Source organism: Cibotium barometz, chromosome 41 (assembly GCF_041138505.1).
Source record: "Cibotium barometz isolate CiBa-2024 chromosome 41, ASM4113850v1, whole genome shotgun sequence".
NCBI lineage: Eukaryota > Viridiplantae > Streptophyta > Polypodiopsida > Cyatheales > Cibotiaceae > Cibotium > Cibotium barometz.
Window position 1 is genome coordinate 46,207,249 of NC_141086.1, and position 19,849 is coordinate 46,227,097.

A 19,849-nucleotide genomic window follows, 5' to 3' on the forward strand; every position below is an offset into this window, starting at 1 on the left:
TAAGCTCAATAGCTAGTCATTTTATAGTTGACTTACAAAGCATCTTCATCTTTTTGCTGTGTACAAGAAGCTTGCAGTTGCCATGTGTCTTCGAGGAAGCTAACCCATGTCCCCAAAACATTAGCCTCTGCATTTTGATTTGCTATCGATCTTGTCAACTCGTCCTCCTAAGCCCCCAAAAAAAAAGTGTTCCTTTTATTATGTAATAGTGTACAATGCATAACTATTACTATTGAGGATATGTGTACTAGACATCATTAAAAGTGTGTGTGCATACTAGACATCATTAAAAGTGTGTGTGTATGTGCGTCTACACGTGCATATTTATACCATGTCTGTCCATACCTCAGCTGTTAGATGAGCTACGACTCCTGTGCTGGCTTCATCAAATTGCTCTTTCTCTTCTTGTATATTGATGTGCCGATTCATTGCCACTGCCAAAGAAGCTTTTACCTGCAAAGCTTTTTAGGAGCCATGAATTAGTGATTATTAAGAACTATTATAAATATTTTGCAGAAGTAAGAAGTTCAATCTTCCAAAACTAGGCATTGCCGTAAAAGAAAGGTCTGCAAGATCACCTCTTTCAACTGAGCCTCAAGTTCACCCCGTTTTTGCTGAAGTGTCTTCACTTCGGCTGCCACTGCCTGTGTGAAGCACGTGTAACACAAAACATGTTTTTTTTGTCTCAGAACATGCAGAAGGTTTTAGCAAGTCATCTTGATGCGACTCGACGAGAGGCTCACAACCAGAGCGCAGGTCCAAGACCAAAGAAGAATCTTACCTTTTCTATTTCACTAACTTCATGAGCTTTGCCTGTTCTATACTTCAAAGCTTCCTCCTTTTGGCTCCTGCAAGAAGCCAAGAATGATTGATGCCGGCTGGCAGCTTTTCAACAAACAACTACATGCACCTTTCAGAACTAATCATACTAAATCGAGACTTGAACAAGCTTCATGTACCCGACCAACCACCCCTTGCCCCACCCTCATCAACCCTCTATTGTCACTAACGTCACTACAGCAATCTACAACTGATCTCTCGAAACCCTGTTTCTGAAATAAAGTATCAATCTCCTGGTTCCAAGCCCTAGGAGCCTGTTTCAAGCCATACAAGGCCTTCCGCAACCTATAACCATACCTTTGGAGCCCGAAACCTCACAGCCAAGAGGTTGCTCAACATACACCTCCTCCTACAAGTCACCATTCAGAAACGCACATTTGACATCCATCTGATACACCAGCCCACTGCTGATGAGAGGAAAGGGCGTGAACTGTCCGAATCGTGGCCATCCTAGCTGTTGGTGCAAAAGTGTCCTCATAGTCGATGCCTCGCCGAGCATAGCCCTTAGCCACAAGTCTGGCTTTGTGCTTGTCCACAGACCCATCTGACTTATACTTGGTTTTGTAAACCCACTTGACACCAATGATTGACCGTTTCGATGGCCTCGGAACCAACTCCCAAGTAGCATAGATCATAGACGTCCCAGATGAAAGATGCCTCGGACTTTTTCTTCTAGAGCTCCGTAGACACAAGGAGTCCTTAGTGAGATCCAGATCAGCTGTACTTGCTCGAGGACCAACACGAGGACCAACACAGAGAGCTCTCACCGACTTCTTCCATACCAACACACCAAGGGCTGATCCACCCATCATACCTAGACCACAGGCTAGTGCGGGAGCTTGGCCGAGAGGTGTGACACTCGACAGAGCCACTGTGTTATGTAGAGCTCAACGCCCCAGACCCCATGGCCACACCACCGTAGGAGGATCTGGGCCATCGTCTCCCATCATTGCAGGACCTTCTCGTGCCAGCTCAATTTTACCACCTTGAGCACCATGTCACATTGGCCCATGAGGGATGTATTAGGGTGATATGAGAGCTCTCTGCTCATGTACTTCGATCAGATTTTATAGTTCTAGATTTTTGTTATCTTTCTTTATTGCCATTTTGTACCCAAGATGTACCTCATGGATATGATGTAACCTTTTGGTCTCATAGGTCATTTTGGACGTTAATACAACTTTCTTTCTTCTTTTCTCTCTCTCTCTCTCTCTCTCTCTCTCTCTCTCACACACACACACACACACATGCACATTCACAAATTCTGGAAAAACAGACACCTGTTTTCACCAATCCGCTTCTCTGCTTCCAATGTGGATTGCTTGAGGGATGTTGAAAGAGTCTTCAGAAGCTCAACCTTATCAACGTCAGAAAGGGTATCTTAGTAAAGGAATATCCATCACCCAAAAACGTGTATGTACACAATGGTATGACACTTTTAAAAAAATGGAGTCATACATACCCAAGCATGAGGACACACCAAATATACATTGCTTTATTCAGAAGAGTGGCATGCCTACATACATTTAAGCAGACTTGCATACAGAAGTTTTGGCTGGGTGGGTGAAATGAGTGTGAGTGAGTGTGAGTGTGCGCATGAACCTGCACTTGACTGAAAAATTCCATATTAGATATCTAACTACTACGAATCAGACTTCTTTCCTCTCACATTTGGATCATGGGCCATACAAAAACTCTCTTAATTTCCAAGCTTAGACATGGCATTCATTAGTTTTACAAAAAATGGAAACCTTTTCAGCCCTCGAGGCTTGGGTGTCCCCTGTAAGAATGAGAAGTCTCTCCCTTTGCAAAAGATCTCTCAGATGAACGTCCAATTGAAGAAGCTCCTTTGTCTTGCTCAATGCCTAAAAAACCACACAAAAACACAAGCACGCATTCAATACTCATACCTTTCGCAAGCTCAACAAGGTGCCTTATGTTTTTCCTGTGGGTTATACATGATGTATTTAGGTGTCAGGTTTCCAATTCACACCCCAGTTTGGGCAACATGGTGCCATGGCCACCTGAGGCAAGGGCCCACCGACAAGGTGCCTTCTTCAACATCTAACAGAAACTCAGAGCTGTAGAGCACTCACATCTTCCTTTCTCAATCCAGCAGCTTTCTTTTCCACGATAAGTTGCATGAGAGGAGCTATATCTGCTTCTACCCTGCCCAATGAAACCATCTCAACATAGGCTTGCATTTATTTTTTCTTGAATAAAACATAGTTTTACTTCTACAAAAAAAGCATTATTAGATCCTTAATAGTTAGAGACTAATAAAGTAGATCTAATATTGACTAATTATAATTTTTAAATGAAGATGTTAAGATTTTTTCAGAGAATACCTTTCCAGCTCTGCATTTAGTTTGAGTCCACTTACAGCATCTCTAGCATACTGAAGTAGGTACTCCCTCTTGCTCTGAAAAAAATTGCAAAATTAGAAAAATAGCAAACTAACAAATCTAGTAGAAAAGAAGCTTTATATTATTCAAGAAATGTGACTGCTATTTGCAAAATTAAACTGCACCATGATCTCCTCAGTATAAGTTGAAAAGGCCTTGGCTAGGTCTTGGATGCTGCTGATGATAGCAATATGCAGCTCTTTGCCTCCTGCCAGACATAATCTGTAATTCAAGTGTGACGTTGCAGGAAACAATATCAAACATGGGACATACTGCACTGTGCACCAAAATTGAAATAACACTTGAACAATTTCAAACAATGTGAATAATAGCGTGCTTGAGATGAAAGAAAACAATAAATTTCTGCGAATTTGTGATGCTCTAATCCATTTCTGATGTTGGGACTTAGTGCTAGTTAAAATTGCAATATAAAAAAGCCAACAAATTCTCAAAAAGCTTATCAACTTCCATAGATTGGCATGCTTGTATTTGATTTAAAAATCAAACAGCTCTTATCATTGAATTCTTCTTTTGAAAAGATGGATAAAATTTTGTCCACATTACTATGTCTCTTAGTGTGTCACATGCATCAGGCCTTGGATGCATGTGTCATGAGTACTGAGGCCATGTACATGAGACTGTAAGGACTTTTTTTTTTTTTTCCGAGAAAAGATCCTTTCATTAGTTATATAATAAAAAACGCCCGTAGGGCTACAACAGATCTCTCCTGCTCATAAGAGAAACAGAGCAGGAGAGAATACAGCATGGCAGCCCGGGAGACTCTCCCTAGGTGCTGCAAAATACAAGCATCAGTACAAAGGACTGAGAGGCTAAATCATACAATAGGGGGGGGGAAGAGCCAAACAGGTGGCCTGTAGTGCCAACAGGGGGATCCCGTGTGTAAGGTGTAGAAGGGGCCACAACGCCAAGTGGTGTGAAAGGCCTGGCGCCGCAAGATCGCCTCATCCGAGTCTCCCCGAATGCGGTCGTACTGTCCTCGCAGGGTGTGGATCAACTCCTGCCAAATCCCCCGTACAGTCTCTGCTGGTGGCTCCAATCTCCCCTCAAAGGCCGTAAAGCACCGGGCCCTCCAGGTGAACCAAATGGTGAGGCTGCTGAGGAGCTCCCATCGTAAATCCCGCTCTTGTGTCTAGCTGGCGGACGAAATCCGGTGCCGGAACCAGGCGAGGCTGGCCCCTAATAAATCTGATGGCCTGACTGCCCTGCTCCGTCTCATAGCCCATAGCAGGCCCTAACGAAGTCGACCAAGCAACGGCACCCCACGTAAACATACCCTCTGGAGAGAGGGGAGCCAGAATACGCAGCATCCGCAGCCAGATCTGCTGCGCCTGAGGGCAATCCCAAAGGCAGTGTCTCTGTGTCTCCATAGGGTGGCCGCATCGGACGCAGGCGCCGGAAGACCGCTGTAAACAAGCCAAGTGCCAACTGTTGAGCCCTTGTGGGCGACCAGCCACTGAAAAGTCGAGATCCTGCGGGCCTGTCGACTAGCCCAGAGCCGAGCCCAAAAATCCTCCAGGGACTCCTGTGAGAGCCCCTGTAGCCGCCAATGCCCCGCTGCCGCTGGAGAGACCGTCCTCCTCGCCGTCAAAATATGCCGCCCCAACCGAACAGTATACTGGAAAAAGGTAATCTCTGTGGCCTCGAGGGATGCATAAGGATCGTGCCACTCGTACTCCCCGGGGTCCCACTGTAGCCGGGCCAAGGGGCGCGCTGCATATGCCCATATGCGCCAATCCGGGAGCACATCAGCAGGATCGGGGTCTATATGCCACTTCCAAGAAGCGGCGGCCACTACCCTAATCCTCTGAAAGGTGCACTCTGCAACCAAAGGCGACTCCACCTCCACTCGCTGGAGTCTGCCCTCATCCTGAATCTCATAGTAGAGGCAACTGCCATCCTCAGTGCAAGCTCTGACAGCAATCAGGATCTCCAACTGTGTAAAGGCTCCCATCCACAGTGGGGTCACTGGCTCGAGAGGCGTGAACCACTCCTCTGTGAGTGCCTCCTGAATATCATCTCTCATAATCAACCCCCCTCTGAAGTGACTCAGCCTCTCCACCTGGATCTCCTCTGGGAGACTGCAAAAGGCCTGCCAGTCTCCAAAACTACGAGCTGGGCCTGCCGCTAGAGGCCCCCAGGCTAAACGAGGCCGAGAACCCAGCATATGACCCTGCTCTGTGCGAACCGCTGGGCTCCAGATGAGCGGCTGTCTGGCCCGCTCCTCAACACAAGAAGGAGGTCGCTGAGAGAGCCCCGGTCTCAGCAGCTCCCAAGCTCTCAGGATACTCAAAGCAAATCTATCCTCCCATCCTCTACTGAGGCATGTCCTCCTCATCTCTATGAAGATCCAGCGAATCTCTGGTGCCCAAGTGCCCCCTGCTGGGGGCGCCCGAGCCTGTAGCCGCTGCAAGAGGAGCTCTTTCCAAGGCTCTGCGCCTGGAAGCAGCCCCCGAACAATAAGCTTCCCCAGTAAGGCTCTGCTCTGATCAACTGGATCTATAATGCCCAAACCTCCCTGAGCCAGCGGAAGTGTAATAACTGCCCATGCAACCTTTGCCCTGAGCTGGCTGACCGTCCCGCCCAGACCACAGAAAGTTCCTGATCAGCCTCTGTACCTGGCTGATGCAAGAGCTCGAGAAGATCCAGCAAGACGTAATGTACCACATGGTCGCTAACAGCACCTGATTTGCCACCACCACCCTCCCAGCCAAGGATAGTCGAGCTGTACTCCAATACAAAAGCTTCTTCCGAATGCTCAGAAGAAGCGGGGCAATCTGCTGCTCAGGTGACAAATCTAGGCCAATCTGGCATCCCAAATACCGCACTGCTGTGCCTGGAGGAATCCATCTAAAACCGGGGTCCGGGCTCCATGCCGGAGTGGGAGCACTACTGATCCAAAAGGCCACTGTCTTGCGCCAATTGATCAATGCTCCCGAAGCTGCACTAAAAACCTAGAGCGACTGCTCTGCCCGAAGGAGATTGGCCTCTTGGCCATGCAAAAATAAGCCCGTGTCGTCTGCAAACTCAGCATCAAGCAAGTCCTCCCCCCGGACTGGGAGCTGAAGTCCTCTCAAACCAACCTCCTCTGCCGTCAAATACATGCTCATAGCCTCCGCAAAGAAGAGAAAAAGAAAAGGGGCGAGGGGACACCCCTGACGGACTGATCTGGTCAGCTCAAAACTCGGCCCCCGTCCTCCTGCAATCAACACCTGGCTGCGAGCTGTGGAATACAGAGCCGCCACCCCTCTAATCCATCCTGGCTCAAAGCCCAGGCGAAGCATAGTGTCCTCTAAGAAACCCCAATCAACTCTATCATATGCCTTCTCAAAATCGAGAAGCATCACGACCAAGTCCTCGCCAAGAAATCTAGCTCTGGCCGTCGCCTCCCAGAAAGTAAAGATGTTGTCAAGGATACTGCGCTCCTTGACAAATCCTGTCTGAGTAGCATGAATCAACTCCCCCAGGAAGGGCTGGATCCTCAAACTCAAGGCCTTTGCTAAGACCTTGTAGACAGTATTGAGGATCGTAATAGGCCTCCAATGCAGAATATCATCTGATACTCCCTCCCCCTTGGAGATAAGATAAATCAAGCCCTCTGAAAAGCTCTGCGGCATCACCCCAGTGTCCAAAACATGCTGAAAGCCCCTGCGGAGGCCTGGCCCCAAAAGGTCCCAATAGCGCATAAAAAAGGCCGGCGTCAGTCCGTCCTCCCCTGGGCAACTATGTCGCGGCAGGACCCTCAAGGCCTCGGCAAGCTCAATCTCTGAAAGAGGCGCACCAAGAACTGAACGCATACGATCTGTGACCCTCCTCTGCACGTGGGCCCACACAGTCTGTCTGCAAGCATCTCTGCCCTCAGTGGCTGGCTCCGCTGAAAGCAGGTCTCTATAAAATGCAGTGGCAATGGCTCTGATCTCCCCGGGCTCAGTAGCTACCGAACCATCCGGTCTACCAAGCTGGCGGACTCCTGCCCGAGCATGGCGGGGTCCAGTGATCTCAAAAAACTCACCAGTCACTCTATCACCAAGCTGCGTCCACTGAGAGGCCTGACGACGATAGTAAAACTCATGTCTCTGCTCCTCTGTCTCTCTAACCTCCAGGCGTGCCTGGCTCAGCTGGGACGCCAACCACTCACATGCCGGCTGCTGCTCCTGGAGGCGCTATAACGAGGCAAGGCTGCGTCTCAGCCGATGCTCCCTCTCGCGAATCTCTCCCAGCCGTGTCAAAGCTGCAGCGTGCAGAAAAGAGCTAAGCTCGATGAGTCCCTGGGCACACTGGGGCCTGCTGCATCCTGGTCAGAGCACTGACTATCATGCCAGATCCTCTCAATGTCCTCAGCGAGACTGGGATCTGTAAGTACCCTCTCTGGGATCCTCAACTGCAAGATGGACTCCCGTGTCCTCTCCTCCCATGTCAGGATAACTGGCGCATGATCTGAAAATGAGGTGCCAGCGAGAATGCCGACGGAGCCCCCTCGCTCCCCTAACCAGTCGCCCACATAAAAGCGATCAATCCGTGATAGATTAGTCCCTCCCTGTCGGCGATCCGACCGAGAGAAACTAAGGCTGTCCTGAGAACGGGAGAAGGCCCCATGCTGCCATGCATCAGTGATCCTCAGTGTCATGCAAAACCGGTCCCAAGTTGCAAGCTCTGTGCCGTGCACTGTAACATGACTGCCTCCCACCCTATCGGCCGGGTCCTCAAGCATGTTGAAGTCTCCCCCGACACACCAATGTGCGGCCTCTGGCAATGCATCCGTAACCTGGGTCCAGAACTCTGCTCTGGCACTAGCATGATTAGGCGCATAGACGTTGAGCACGCCGAATAGCTCATCATGTATCCTCAGAATGACATACTGTGCTCTACCAGGCACAATGATCCCTCGATCCACAATGGCCTGCCGCCATACATCTGCAATGCCCATGCAAACTCCTCCCTGTCCACCCAAAGGACCAAACCCTGCAGACCAAAAGGTATCCCATCAACCAGGCATCACCGAACCATATCTCCGGATCCTGCTCTCACCCAAGTGGTGCTCCTGCATCATCAAAATATCAATGCTGCCACCAACCAGGCATCTCTGAAGCTCCTGCCTCAAGCAACCTCGATAGCATATAAAATGTGCTCCGCCCAGGCCCTGTACATTCCATGAGATGATCCTCATGGATGACCTGCTGAGGTGGATGCTGTCTCAGCCGTGCGACGGGCCTTCGCAAGCGGCTTGGATGGAGAGTAGTCCCCATCCGAGCGGCTGCGAATCTGCCCACCCGGTGTACTGCAAGAATCCCGGATCAGGCGCCAGTGGCTGTGGCCCATGGCTACTGCCTCTCGCTCTGACAGAGCAACCTCGTGTATACATACATATCCAGGGTCACGTGCTAAGTCTGCAACTATACGCACGACCAAATGACGAATCCCTGAGGCATCCACACTCCCGGGATCCAAGAAAAAATGAGCCAACTCCCAGAGCCGGCCTATCACATCTGTCACCTCCAGGTCGCTCACATGATGAGAAAACTCAACTGCCTGAGTCTTCAAAGTGCTAATAGCGAGCTCTAGAGTCCACTCCCGGTCGCAAGGGCCACAGAGAGGGAACGAGAAGGCCACTGCTGAATCAAGTGCCTCCTCCCCGCGGGCCAGAGGAATCACTACATGAACTCGGATGGGAGCTGGCTCATGGGGAGCCGAGTGAAGGCGTAACCGAATGCCTCCGATCGCTGTCTAACACCGAGGCGACTCAACCGACTCCGGATAGATGATATCCGTGAAGCCCGGATCGGCATGGTGGGTCTCCTCTGTGATGCTCGAGCGAGGTCGGTGCTCAGCGCCCTCCGGACTGCGGGCGAGCGCCAGGGGGACTGCCAGGGTCTCCCGGGAAGGCGAGGCGGGTGGGGGAGGAGGAGGGGGGGGCGAGGGGGGCGGAGGGGGAGCCGCTGCCGAGACCGGAGCGGGCGGAGGCGAAGGTGGAAGCGAGGCAGTGGGAGGGGGTGGGGGTGGGGGTGGGGGGGGTGAAGGAGGGGGTGCTGGCATCTCCTGGTCCTCAGTCGCTGCAAGGGTCTCCTCCTGGAGGGGAGCAAAGCTGTTCCTCACGGGAACCCAGTGAGGCTGAGACTGTGGCTGCTGCTGCAGCGGTCTCTGTGCGTGCTGCTGTGACTGTCTCCCTCGGCGGCGCCCCTGTCCAGGCTGCCACTCCGAGGTCTCTGTGGCCTGGCAGGTGTCCCGGAGGCAGCCTGCCGTGCCGCATCTGTGGGCGGGCCATCAGGGGCCTGCTGCTGTGGTGAGGGTCGAGGTCTCCTGCGAAGGCAGGCCTTGGCCAGATGGCCGACCTACCTACATATGAAGCACTGGTTCGGGAGCCCCGAGAACTCCACTCTCTGATCAATCCATCCCCCCCCTATCCTAGGTAGCTGAATGACCTTAGGAAGGGAGGAGATGTCAGACACCAAAACTCTGACGGAGGGTAGCCCAGCTGCTCTGGCCACCACTGAAGCTGCTGTGGGGCCAGTCTCGAGTACCGAGCCCACCAATGCTCCTAGCCGAGAGAGAAGCGGAAGATACTCCCGGCGGAGTCCAGGGAAGCAAACTGTAACATGAAAAAGGCGCTCTCCCTGCTCATCCGCTGCTGGATCAAAGCCATGCTGCCAAGGTCTGAAGAAAGCCCGAGCACCCCTGATGTCAAGGGGACTCATGGCAAGGACCTTGGCCACACTCTGGGCGGTCTCAAACTCGATCTGATAATGTCCCCGGCCCAGAAGCTGTACGTCCAGGATCTTGCCCACATCTGCAAGAAGGCGGGTCTGGAGAAGATCCCGGATCTCCCCTCTGCTGGGGCGAGTGCCGACTATACGGCAGATGGTGGAATGGGCCTGAAGGCGTTCCACCTCTGCGGTGAGGCTCGCTTCCTCTTTCGGCGAAAGAGAAAGCCTGATGGGGGTGTCCTCGGGGGCGGGCGAGGGGGCTGCGGATGAGTCCCTCTGAGGCGAGGCGGGAGGAGTCTCCATCAGAGTCTGAAGCTCAGGCGTAGGCGAGGCGAAAGCGGAAATCCTGCAAGAAACGGGCTGCACACAGAGAGGCGGAAGACCGGAGGAAAAAAGAAAAAAAAAAGAAAAAAGAAAAAAGAAAAAAAAAAGCAAAACCCCCTGGGGGGCGGAAAACAGCACGAGAGGGAGGGGGGGTTAGAAAAAAACAAAAAAAAACAAAACAACAAAAAAAACTTAAAAAACCGGGGGGGGGGGGGGGGGGGGGCGGGGGCGGCAGCTGCGCGAATGAGGCGGGGAGGAGATGGCTGCGCGAATGAGGCGGGGAGGAGAGCGAATGAGGCGGGGAGGAGATAGAGCGAATGAGGCGGGGAGGAGAGCGAATGAGGCGGGAAGGAGATAGCTGCGCGAAAGAGGCGGGGAGGAGAATGCTGGCGGAGGGGGGTCAGGGCGAAGCAGAGGAGAGATGGGCAAGCAGGGAGGGGGCGAGAAGGCGAGGAGGGAGCGCAACAGCGAGGGATGGGGCGCAGCAGCGAAGCAGGCGAAGGGGGGGAGGAGAGACGGGCGGCGGGCAGAGCAACAAGGGGGAGGGGCGCAGGAACTACAGCAGGCGGGGGGGGGGGGGGGGGGGGGGCAAGAGCAAGCGTAATGGCGGGGGGGGGCGCTGGTGTGCAGGTCGCGCAGGCAGGGATGGGGCGTAGCTTCAGCGAGCAGCGTTCGACGTCTACACATTTTTGACTGTAAGGACTATTGTCTAGATGCAAGAGTTTAACAAAGAGAATGACAGCAGAAGACTGAAGCGCTTAAACACAAGCATATTAATCTGTGAGCAAACAGTCAACAGTCAATAGATTGCTCTGACCTATGACTGTAAAGGATGACCAATGTAGATGTAGCCCAAGTTCTGATGCTTTTCCAAACGCTGGATGACGCTTAATTGCTCCAGAGGCTGCTTGACTCCTGATTGAAGAAGGTATACAATGAGGCAAGGAGAGGAGTGAAGGGGGGGGGGGGGGGGGGGGTCGGGTGCAATTTTTAGGCTCCTGCCCAAAGCTGGCCACCACCTGTCCAAACCTGTACGGTTCCCAGAAGCTGCTGTCTGGCACCTGAACACTGGTTTGGTCCTGCCTGGCTGCTTTCCTCAGGTCCCCTGGCCGTAACAGAGGCTGCCTAAGCAAGTAGGCATGGATTCCTTCACCTCTTACTGGCTTTTACTTTGCTTGGATTTACTCTCTATGAGCTCATTATTACAAGGCTTTCATTTCTAAGGTTTGGGCTTTACACCATGAACATTTAATTAGCTCCCGCAAGATGGGTGTCACTTGATTTTTCTCTGGTGCTGTCACCATGTGGCTCCTTGGACAACAAGGTATCCTCAAATATATGCAAAGATAGATTCTATGCATTTGGACACCAGTTTGACTAGTGAATCACCCTTGGGATGTCCAATATTTGAGCTTTGCTGATATGATCAGTAGTCCTATGACATGGACTGATCTTTCTAGAGGGATGACAGCTTTGCTTATATGATCAGTAGCACGTCTGGCAGTGCTAGTGTGACTAGTAGGCCTGGAGGTGTGACCAGTATGACTGGGAACACTGGAGCTCAAGGTCATCTAGCATGACTAGATCCCTTGGGTGAGATACATGGTTTGAGAATGGGGGATTTCCAATGTATATTTGCATATGCACTTCATTTTGTGTATGTGCAAAAATAAAAGATTTACTAGATGCATGACTTGTTTTCGTGTCCTGCATGCTTGCCCATGTCCGGTCTCGTAGTGTTGGGGATGCCCAAAACTACTGGCTACGAGACTCTGTGGATGCCTTTGCTTGTTGATTGGCAATTGGCTTTTTGCAGGTACCAAAATTGGCCGTCGAAAGGTTCAAAAACCATGTCAAAGGCTTAGTTATGTTTTTATAAGGTGGAGTGTTCACACCCACATTAAGAATGGGTGTGAACACCACAATGGACACCGCAACTTTGAAGTCATTTATATAGAAAGACTTGTGCCCTTTTACGAAGGCTTGTGATATTTAAAATAAAACAAATAAAAACATGGTAAACAAAGCAACGATGGCCACATGGGAAATTTCTGGAGCCTTCGCTTGCATACAGCAAGGTGGCCGATGTGGGAGGAGGAGGACAGCCGACTAGCGTGAGACTCGCTCTCTTCGAACTAGTAAAAACCGAAGCGAAAGAATGCCCGACTCCCTCGTTCTCCTACAGCCGGCAAATGAAGTGACCAGGTAGATTCAATGCTCTTTTCTCTCCCCCGAAGGCAAGACGATTGAAGTGTCGATGCTATCTCACACACAAGAAAATTAAAGCAAGAAGAACCACCCTCTACTCTCAGCCGGTGGACTGAAGCAGAAGGGCTCTCTCTCTCTCTCTCTCTCAGAGCATATAGTGTCATTACAGAGAGATACACCACCATCTTCAGTGGACATCCCTCACTCCGCCAGATCATGGAGTCCACAGACTAGCACAGATTTGGCCCGTTCTTGCTAGAGACACAACGCCACAGAGAGACACTGCTACGGACTCATACCACAGCTCCAGCTCACTGATTTCTTCCAGAGATCTATCCCAGTGCCTATTCTGACACAGGAGGGGTTTACACTTCAGCGCGCTGCTGCAGACCTCCGAGCCAGACGGAGACCGAGAGCACCAGGCTACCAGACTCCCAGACTACATCAGAGGGAGATCACAGAGATACGAGCTCGACATCAGCACCATATCCAGAAGCGGCTAGCTCACTTACACTCACACCCGCAGATCATGCTCCGAAGTATTTTTGCCTCGCCATCGCCTATGTATCACATATTACACTCCCATTATGGTACTGGTTGGAGCTAGACAGATCTGCATTGCATTCTTGTATACCCTGCGCATATAGGTTGCATACTGAGCCTCTAGCTGTAGTGCTCCATCCATCACACCCCCCCACTAGCTCAGTACTTTCATAGTTTATTTCATGTTCATTTTGTCCTTTTTTTTTCTAGACATCCAGAAGACATTGACAGTTGTACATTGATTTGTCTCATAGGTAGAGTTCGGCCTCGAGTAGACGTTAATACAGCTTTCTTTCTCTCTCTCTCTTTCTCTCAGATGATATTGAGGAGATCCGCCAGCGTCCGATGCGGCACATATTATGAGATGGAGGCACCTCCATAGTGTACCCCCCCATCCCACATGATATTGTATCCCCTCACTGTGCTCCACTCACCTCCATCCTCCCTCACTATATTCACACCCTATAAGGGTTTCTATTTACCTTCCAGTTCCAGTTTCATTTTCTAGGTGCCAGTAGTATCATCTTTATTTTTCATTTTCTGGTTTTTTATCTAGACATTGTATCAGATCCACCATGATGTAACTTTTTGGTCTCATAGGTCATTATGGCCTTTTGAAGACGTTAATATAACATTTCATTTCATTTCATTTCTCTCGCACGCTACCGCACCTCCCCGCACTGCCTGTCTCCCTGTCCGCCCGCCCACCCGCCCGCGCGCTAGTCCCTTCGCCTCCCCAATGGCGTGAACCTATTCGCACCCTTGCTCACGCCTCACGCCGCTGGCGTTTGCACCTCGCTGTCGCACCTCCCCGCTTTGCACCCACATGCACGCACTGCCTATCACCAGCTTGGACATTTCCCAGTATGAAAGGGGTCTGGTGGACTCCAGGATGTCTAAATATTTGGAAAGTACAAGCTTTGGGAATGGGGGATTATCCTAGAATACAAAGGACCACACTCCTAAAATTTAGAAGAGTTGCTATTTTTGGCCCGACTTCGATGGAAATTCTGTTCGTCACGTCATTACATCTGGAATTGAGCAGATACCAAGAGTTGGCAAAGTGCCTATGACAGAATGTCTACTAGTTGGGATATTTTTAGAGCTAAAGATTATGGGAGAACCCATCTCTTAGATTGGTACATGTGACAAGAAAGTGGATCAAAGTGAGACAAGTGGCCTGACACTTGTTAGAAAGTGGATCAAAGTGAGACAAGTGGCCTCACACTTGTCACTTCAGCTATTGTGTGGCTCTCCACTTGTCATTGTAGCCTTCTCTTGCCATTTTAGCTCATGGGAGGCCCAAATCTATAAATTGGAGCCCTCTCTCTTCATTAATGAAGGCTCTCTTGCTGCACACTAGCTTCTGCCACCGTTACAAGCTGCCCTAATGATGGCTACTCTCTCTCTCTCTCTCTTGAAGGCTGCCCATGAAGAATACCGGCTGTTGGGGACTGTTTTGGAGGCTTCCATCGCGAAGAAATACTGAAGGCAAGGGTATTTAATCATTTATTATGATTTCTAGCCATTGTACTTGTTGTACCAGCCGTTGTACCTGCTGTACCAATCCTTGTACTTGTTGTACTTGCTGTACCAACCACCGTACCGACTGTGCCAGTTTCTGTACCTACTGTACCAGCCACTGTATCTACTGTCCCAATCATTGTACATGTTGTACCAGCATTTGTACTTGCTGTACCTGCTATACCAACCACCGTACCGACTGTACCAGCCACCGTACCGACTATACCAGCCACTATACCTGTTGTACCGACTGAATGGAGCGTTGTACTTGCTGTACCAGCTCTATTGCATGAAGACCCGTGGTTTTTGGGGAAGAATCAGTACCCACACGGAGGTATATGGATTATATTGTTGGCTCGACATTTCTACAGCCTGTGTTCCGGCTTGGTAGCCTCGTATTGGGCTGTGTTATGGCATTTGTATATGGATAATCCGGCATCTCCTGTGGGGAAAGTAAGGTCCTCAAAGCTTGTACATGATATTATTCTCCTTAGGTAATAAAATACTCCAAGGGGGGGAGTCGGCCCATTCCGGCCTCTATGTGGTGTCACATGTGCAAGATTTATTTTCAGCATTTGTGGATGTTTTGTCCAGCTTTTATGTTTTATGCAAAGTGATGATGGATATGTGTTAAGGCTGTGGCCATGTTTAAATGTTTTAATATGCATTGATGGTATCAACAAGTGTGTCAAAGGCCCTAGTCCCCCGGGCACCCGCCGCGAGTTACATTGGTATCAGAGCATAGACTTCCTTGGAAGCAGATGCTTCCTTCTATCAATAAGGAAGAGAAAAGATCTCAAGTGGGGGCCACACTTACCATCATTGCTATTAAGCATGGCCAGCCACTTCATAGCCTATGAAGCAAGAGCATGAGCAATAGACAGCTTGGTCTAAGAATTTATGAATTCACAAAATTTATCTTGGAAGTATGGAGTTGGCTTTATGTGCACACATTTAGCACTCTTTCCATATGGATATTGTGGATTATCTTATCAAGCTTATAGGCAAGCTCTTTGGAGATATATCTCGAGATATCTTAAGGATATGGTGAGGAGATATTTCTTTTGGCTTCATGACCAACCTGGAAAAGAAAAGCCAAGTATACTTTGAGTTTGCAAAGTTGGTGCTTTGGCTATTTACTATGAAGTGTTTTTGATGTTCACTAACCCTTGTATAGCCATGCAAGGAGAAAGGTGATGTTGTTTGCCTTGAGATGGTTTCACGGAAACATTGTTTATGGCTCCCTTTATTGGGATGGATTATATCTATGGAGATTTCTTTCTTGGACGAGATTTATATAGATATTGGGCTTCACAAGCAATTTCTATGGACGAATCTGTCCGAGTTTATAGAGAAGAAATCTTTGGATATCTCATGGATATGATGCTTTTATGAATAAAAGTCCACCTCTACTCCAAGGTGTGTGGTTAGCACAGAGTATGTGAAAAGAGTTATGGTATACAAGTCTATGGATTCCTGGACTTCTTTTCTAGGGATTTGGATCTATCCTCAGGTTTATGGATTATTCTTTATGGCTCCCTTTATTTGGGATGCATTGGACTTATGAAACTCATGGTTCACATACCCTGTGTAGTGTTCTCTTGTCCTACGTGCTCTCTTAAAGATTATTTCTACCATGTGTGGATGGAACAATAGAGAGCAGATGGAAGGGAACATGGGCACTTCAAAGGGTAGTGACAAGCACAACATACCCTGTGTAGTGTTCTCGTCCTACGTGCTCTCTTGAAGATTGTTTCTACCATGTGTGGGTGGAACAATAGAGCGCAGATGGAAGAGAACATGGGCACTTGAGAGGGTAGTGTGAGTTGGTGGCCGAAATGCCTACAAACTATTGGTGGCCGAAACGCCTATAAACTATGTGTAGCAGAAATGCTTATGGAACACCAGGTTATCTATGCCGGCGAGTGATTGTTTTATCTTGTTACTTGAGCCCACCTCTCATCCAAGGTGTGTGGTCAGAGTACCAACACGGAGTGCAAGTGGTAAAGTGGACATGATGCTTGGTTGGCACGGGACTTATGTCTATGCCAAGGATCATGTGGACCAATGCCTTGTTGGCAGGAGACTTACTTTTGTCTCGCCCATTTCTTTGGGACATGGATTCTTTAGATATATTGGATTTTTTAGACTGTCTCGTCTCGCCCACTTATGGGACATGATTATATCTTGAATATATGGCTTGAAGCTTACAGTTGCGGACAACTTTTAAGAAGCTGGGGAGGATGTCACCAGCCTGGACATTTCCCAGTATGAAAGGGGTCTGGTGGACTCCAGGATGTCTAAATATTTGGAAAGTAAAAGCTTTGGGAATGGGGGATTATCCTAGAATACAAAGGACCACACTCCTAAAATTTAGGAGAGTTGCTATTTTTGGCCCAACTCCGATGGAAATTCTGTTCGCGTCATTACATCTGGAATTGAGCAAATACCAAGAGTTGGCAAAGTGCCTATGACAGAATGTCTACTAGTTGGGATATTTTTAGAGCTAAGGATTATGGGAGAACCCATCTCTTAGATTGGGACATGTGACAAGAAAGTGGATCAAAGTGAGACAAGTGGCCTGACACTTGTTAGAAAGTGGATCAAAGTGAGGCAAGTGGCCTCACACTTGTCACTTTAGCTGTTGTGTGGCTCTCCACTTGTCATTGTAGCCTTCTCTTGCCATTTGAGCTCATGGGAGGCCCAAATCTACAAATTGGAGCCCTCTCTCTACATTAATGAAGGCTCTCTTGCTGCACACTAGCTTCTGCCACCGTTACACGCTGCCCTAATGATGGCTACTCTCTCTCTCTCTCTCTCTTGAAGGCTGCCCATGAAGAATACCGGCTGTCCGGGACTGTTTTGGAGACTTCCATCGCGAAGAAATACTGAAGGCAAGGATATTTAATCATTTATTATGATTTCTAGCCATTGTACTTGTTGTACCAGCCCTTGTACCTACTGTACAAGCACTGTACTTGATGTACCAGTCCTTGTACTTGTACTTGCTGTACCAACCACCGTACCGACTGTAACAGTTTCTGTACCTACTGTACCAGCCACTGTACCTGCTGTCCCAGTCATTGTACATGCTATACCAGCATTTGTACTTGCCATACCTGTTGTACCAGCCACCGTACCGGTTGTACCAACCACCGTACATACTGTACCAACCACCGTACCTGCTGTACCGGCTGAATGGAGCGTTGTACTTGCTGTACCAACTCTATTGCACGAAGACCCGTGGTTTTTGGGGAAGAATCAGTACCCACACGGAGGTATATGGATTATATTGTTGGCTCGACATTTCTACAGCCTGTGTTCCGGCTTGGTAGCCTCGTATTGGGCTGTGTTATGGCATTTGTATATGGATAATCCGGCATCTCCTGTGGGGAGAGTAAGGCCCTCAAAGCTTGTACATAATATTATTCTCCTTGGGTAATAAAATACTCCAAGGGGGGGGGGGGGGTCGGCCCATTCCGGCCTCTATGTGGTGTCACATGTGCAAGATCCATTTTCAGCATTTGTGGATGTTTTGTCCAACTTTTATGTTTTATGCAAAGTGATGATGGATATGTGTTAAGGCTGTGGCCATGTTTAAATGTTTTAATATGCATTGATGGTATCAACAAGTGTGTCAAAGGCCCTAGTCCCCCAGGCACCCGCCGCGAGTTACACTGCCCGTCTCCCTGTCCGCCCGCCCGCTAGTGCCTTCGCTCGCCTATGCGCTAGTCCATTCGCCTCCCTAATGGCTCGCACACTGCCGCACCTCCCCGCTTTGCACCCACCTGCACGCACTACCCATCTCCCTATCCACCCGCCCGCTAGTCCCTTCGCTCCCGTTATCCCACCAACTCTTCCTGCCACTCACCCTTCCTCAGGCCCCCAAGGCAGCAACATAACTCTCTCTTTCTCTCATAACGCATATAGGTTGCATACTGCAATAGTGCTCCATCCATCACACCCCCCCACTAGCTCAATACTTTCATAGTTTATTTCATGTTCATTTTGTCATTTTTTTTTCTGGACATCCAAAAGACATTGACAGTTGTACATTGATTTGTCGCATAGGTCAAGCTCGGCCTCTAGTAGATGTTAATCCAGCTCTCTCTCTCTCTCTCTCTCACATGTGGTTTCTGATTATGTAGACAGATTGGGAGGCCCAGGGGCATGCCTGGCAGGGGTGTTGATACCCATCTTGTTATATGTTGATGATATTGTTCTAATCTCAGACTCTCCAGAGGGGTTACAGAGACACTTGGATGCATTACAGGCTTTCTGTGCAGATAGAGATCTGACAGTGAACCTTGGGAAAACCAAGGTTATGGTGTTTAACACCACACAGGCATGGGTGACGAGATCAGAGCCTCAGTTCACTTTCCGAGGGGGGCCGGTGGAGTACGTCAGGGCATATGTCTACTTGGGAGTTACTTTCACAGGACCCCGTTTCTCCCTGAAGGAGGCAGCAGCAGCTAGATTAGCTCGAGGGAATGCAGCCTTGGGGGCACTTGAGAAGCAGTGTGCACACATACAGTTTCAGGAGCCACGAACCAAATTGTGGATATTTGATACGCTTGTCACACCGACTCTCCAGTACGGAGCTCCAATTTGGGGACCCAGTATACATCACAGATCTCAGAGAGGGACAGATGAGGGATGGAGGCAAATGGAGAGACCACTGATTATGATGATTGCCCGCATGATTCGGAGAAAATCATCAGTACCACATGAGATTGTTCGGTAAAGCTAGGTGCCCCACCAGTAGTAACTGAGGCCCTATTCCACGCAATTACCTTTTTACAGCGGCTATGGGAGCTCCCTCAGCAGAGGTACTCCCGATTGGCATTGACCTCATCCATACAGTTGGCAGAGGATGGAGATACTCATTGTTGGTATGCTCAGATGAGATCATGGTTTGACCTACATGGTTTGCAGATAGAGGTACTACCACCCTTTCAGTACAGTCTAGATTGTCCATTTTTGGATCTCACCCGCTCAGAGCAAAACCGCATGATCAGGATGGATATCATCAAAGTGGACACAAAGAGGACATGGACTAGCCCCCTTGAGCCCTTGGGCACGAAAATGACTCATTACAAGAGCCATTTTCTACACCTCTCACCAGACGATTTTATCACCCGCCCGGCATACATGGATGTACACCTATCACATGGGATACGTTGTGCCATTGGACAGATCCAGACCTCATCACACCAGTTGCGGATTGAGACAGGAATATGTGCATCAGATCTTGGATGACCGCATTTGTCAGCTATGCTACCAAGA

The 19,849-nt window shown here is 49.4% G+C and overlaps 1 protein-coding gene across 2 annotated transcripts in view; it reads right to left on the minus strand.

Moving 5' to 3' along the window:
• Nucleotides 1–19,849, minus strand: part of LOC147615005 (uncharacterized) — a 78,598-nt gene that overhangs the window by 41,332 nt on the left and 17,417 nt on the right. For both annotated transcript variants that reach the window (XM_086780288.1, XM_086780287.1), the window contains exons 5-13: nucleotides 3,371–3,467; nucleotides 3,189–3,262; nucleotides 2,937–3,009; nucleotides 2,592–2,705; nucleotides 2,121–2,197; nucleotides 782–848; nucleotides 579–644; nucleotides 346–453; nucleotides 37–167 (exon numbers count right to left, since the gene is read on the minus strand). In XM_086780288.1, coding sequence (XP_086636414.1) covers nucleotides 37–167; nucleotides 346–453; nucleotides 579–644; nucleotides 782–848; nucleotides 2,121–2,197; nucleotides 2,592–2,705; nucleotides 2,937–3,009; nucleotides 3,189–3,262; nucleotides 3,371–3,467 — 807 coding nt within the window. The remainder of the gene's footprint in view (nucleotides 1–36; nucleotides 168–345; nucleotides 454–578; nucleotides 645–781; nucleotides 849–2,120; nucleotides 2,198–2,591; nucleotides 2,706–2,936; nucleotides 3,010–3,188; nucleotides 3,263–3,370; nucleotides 3,468–19,849) is intronic.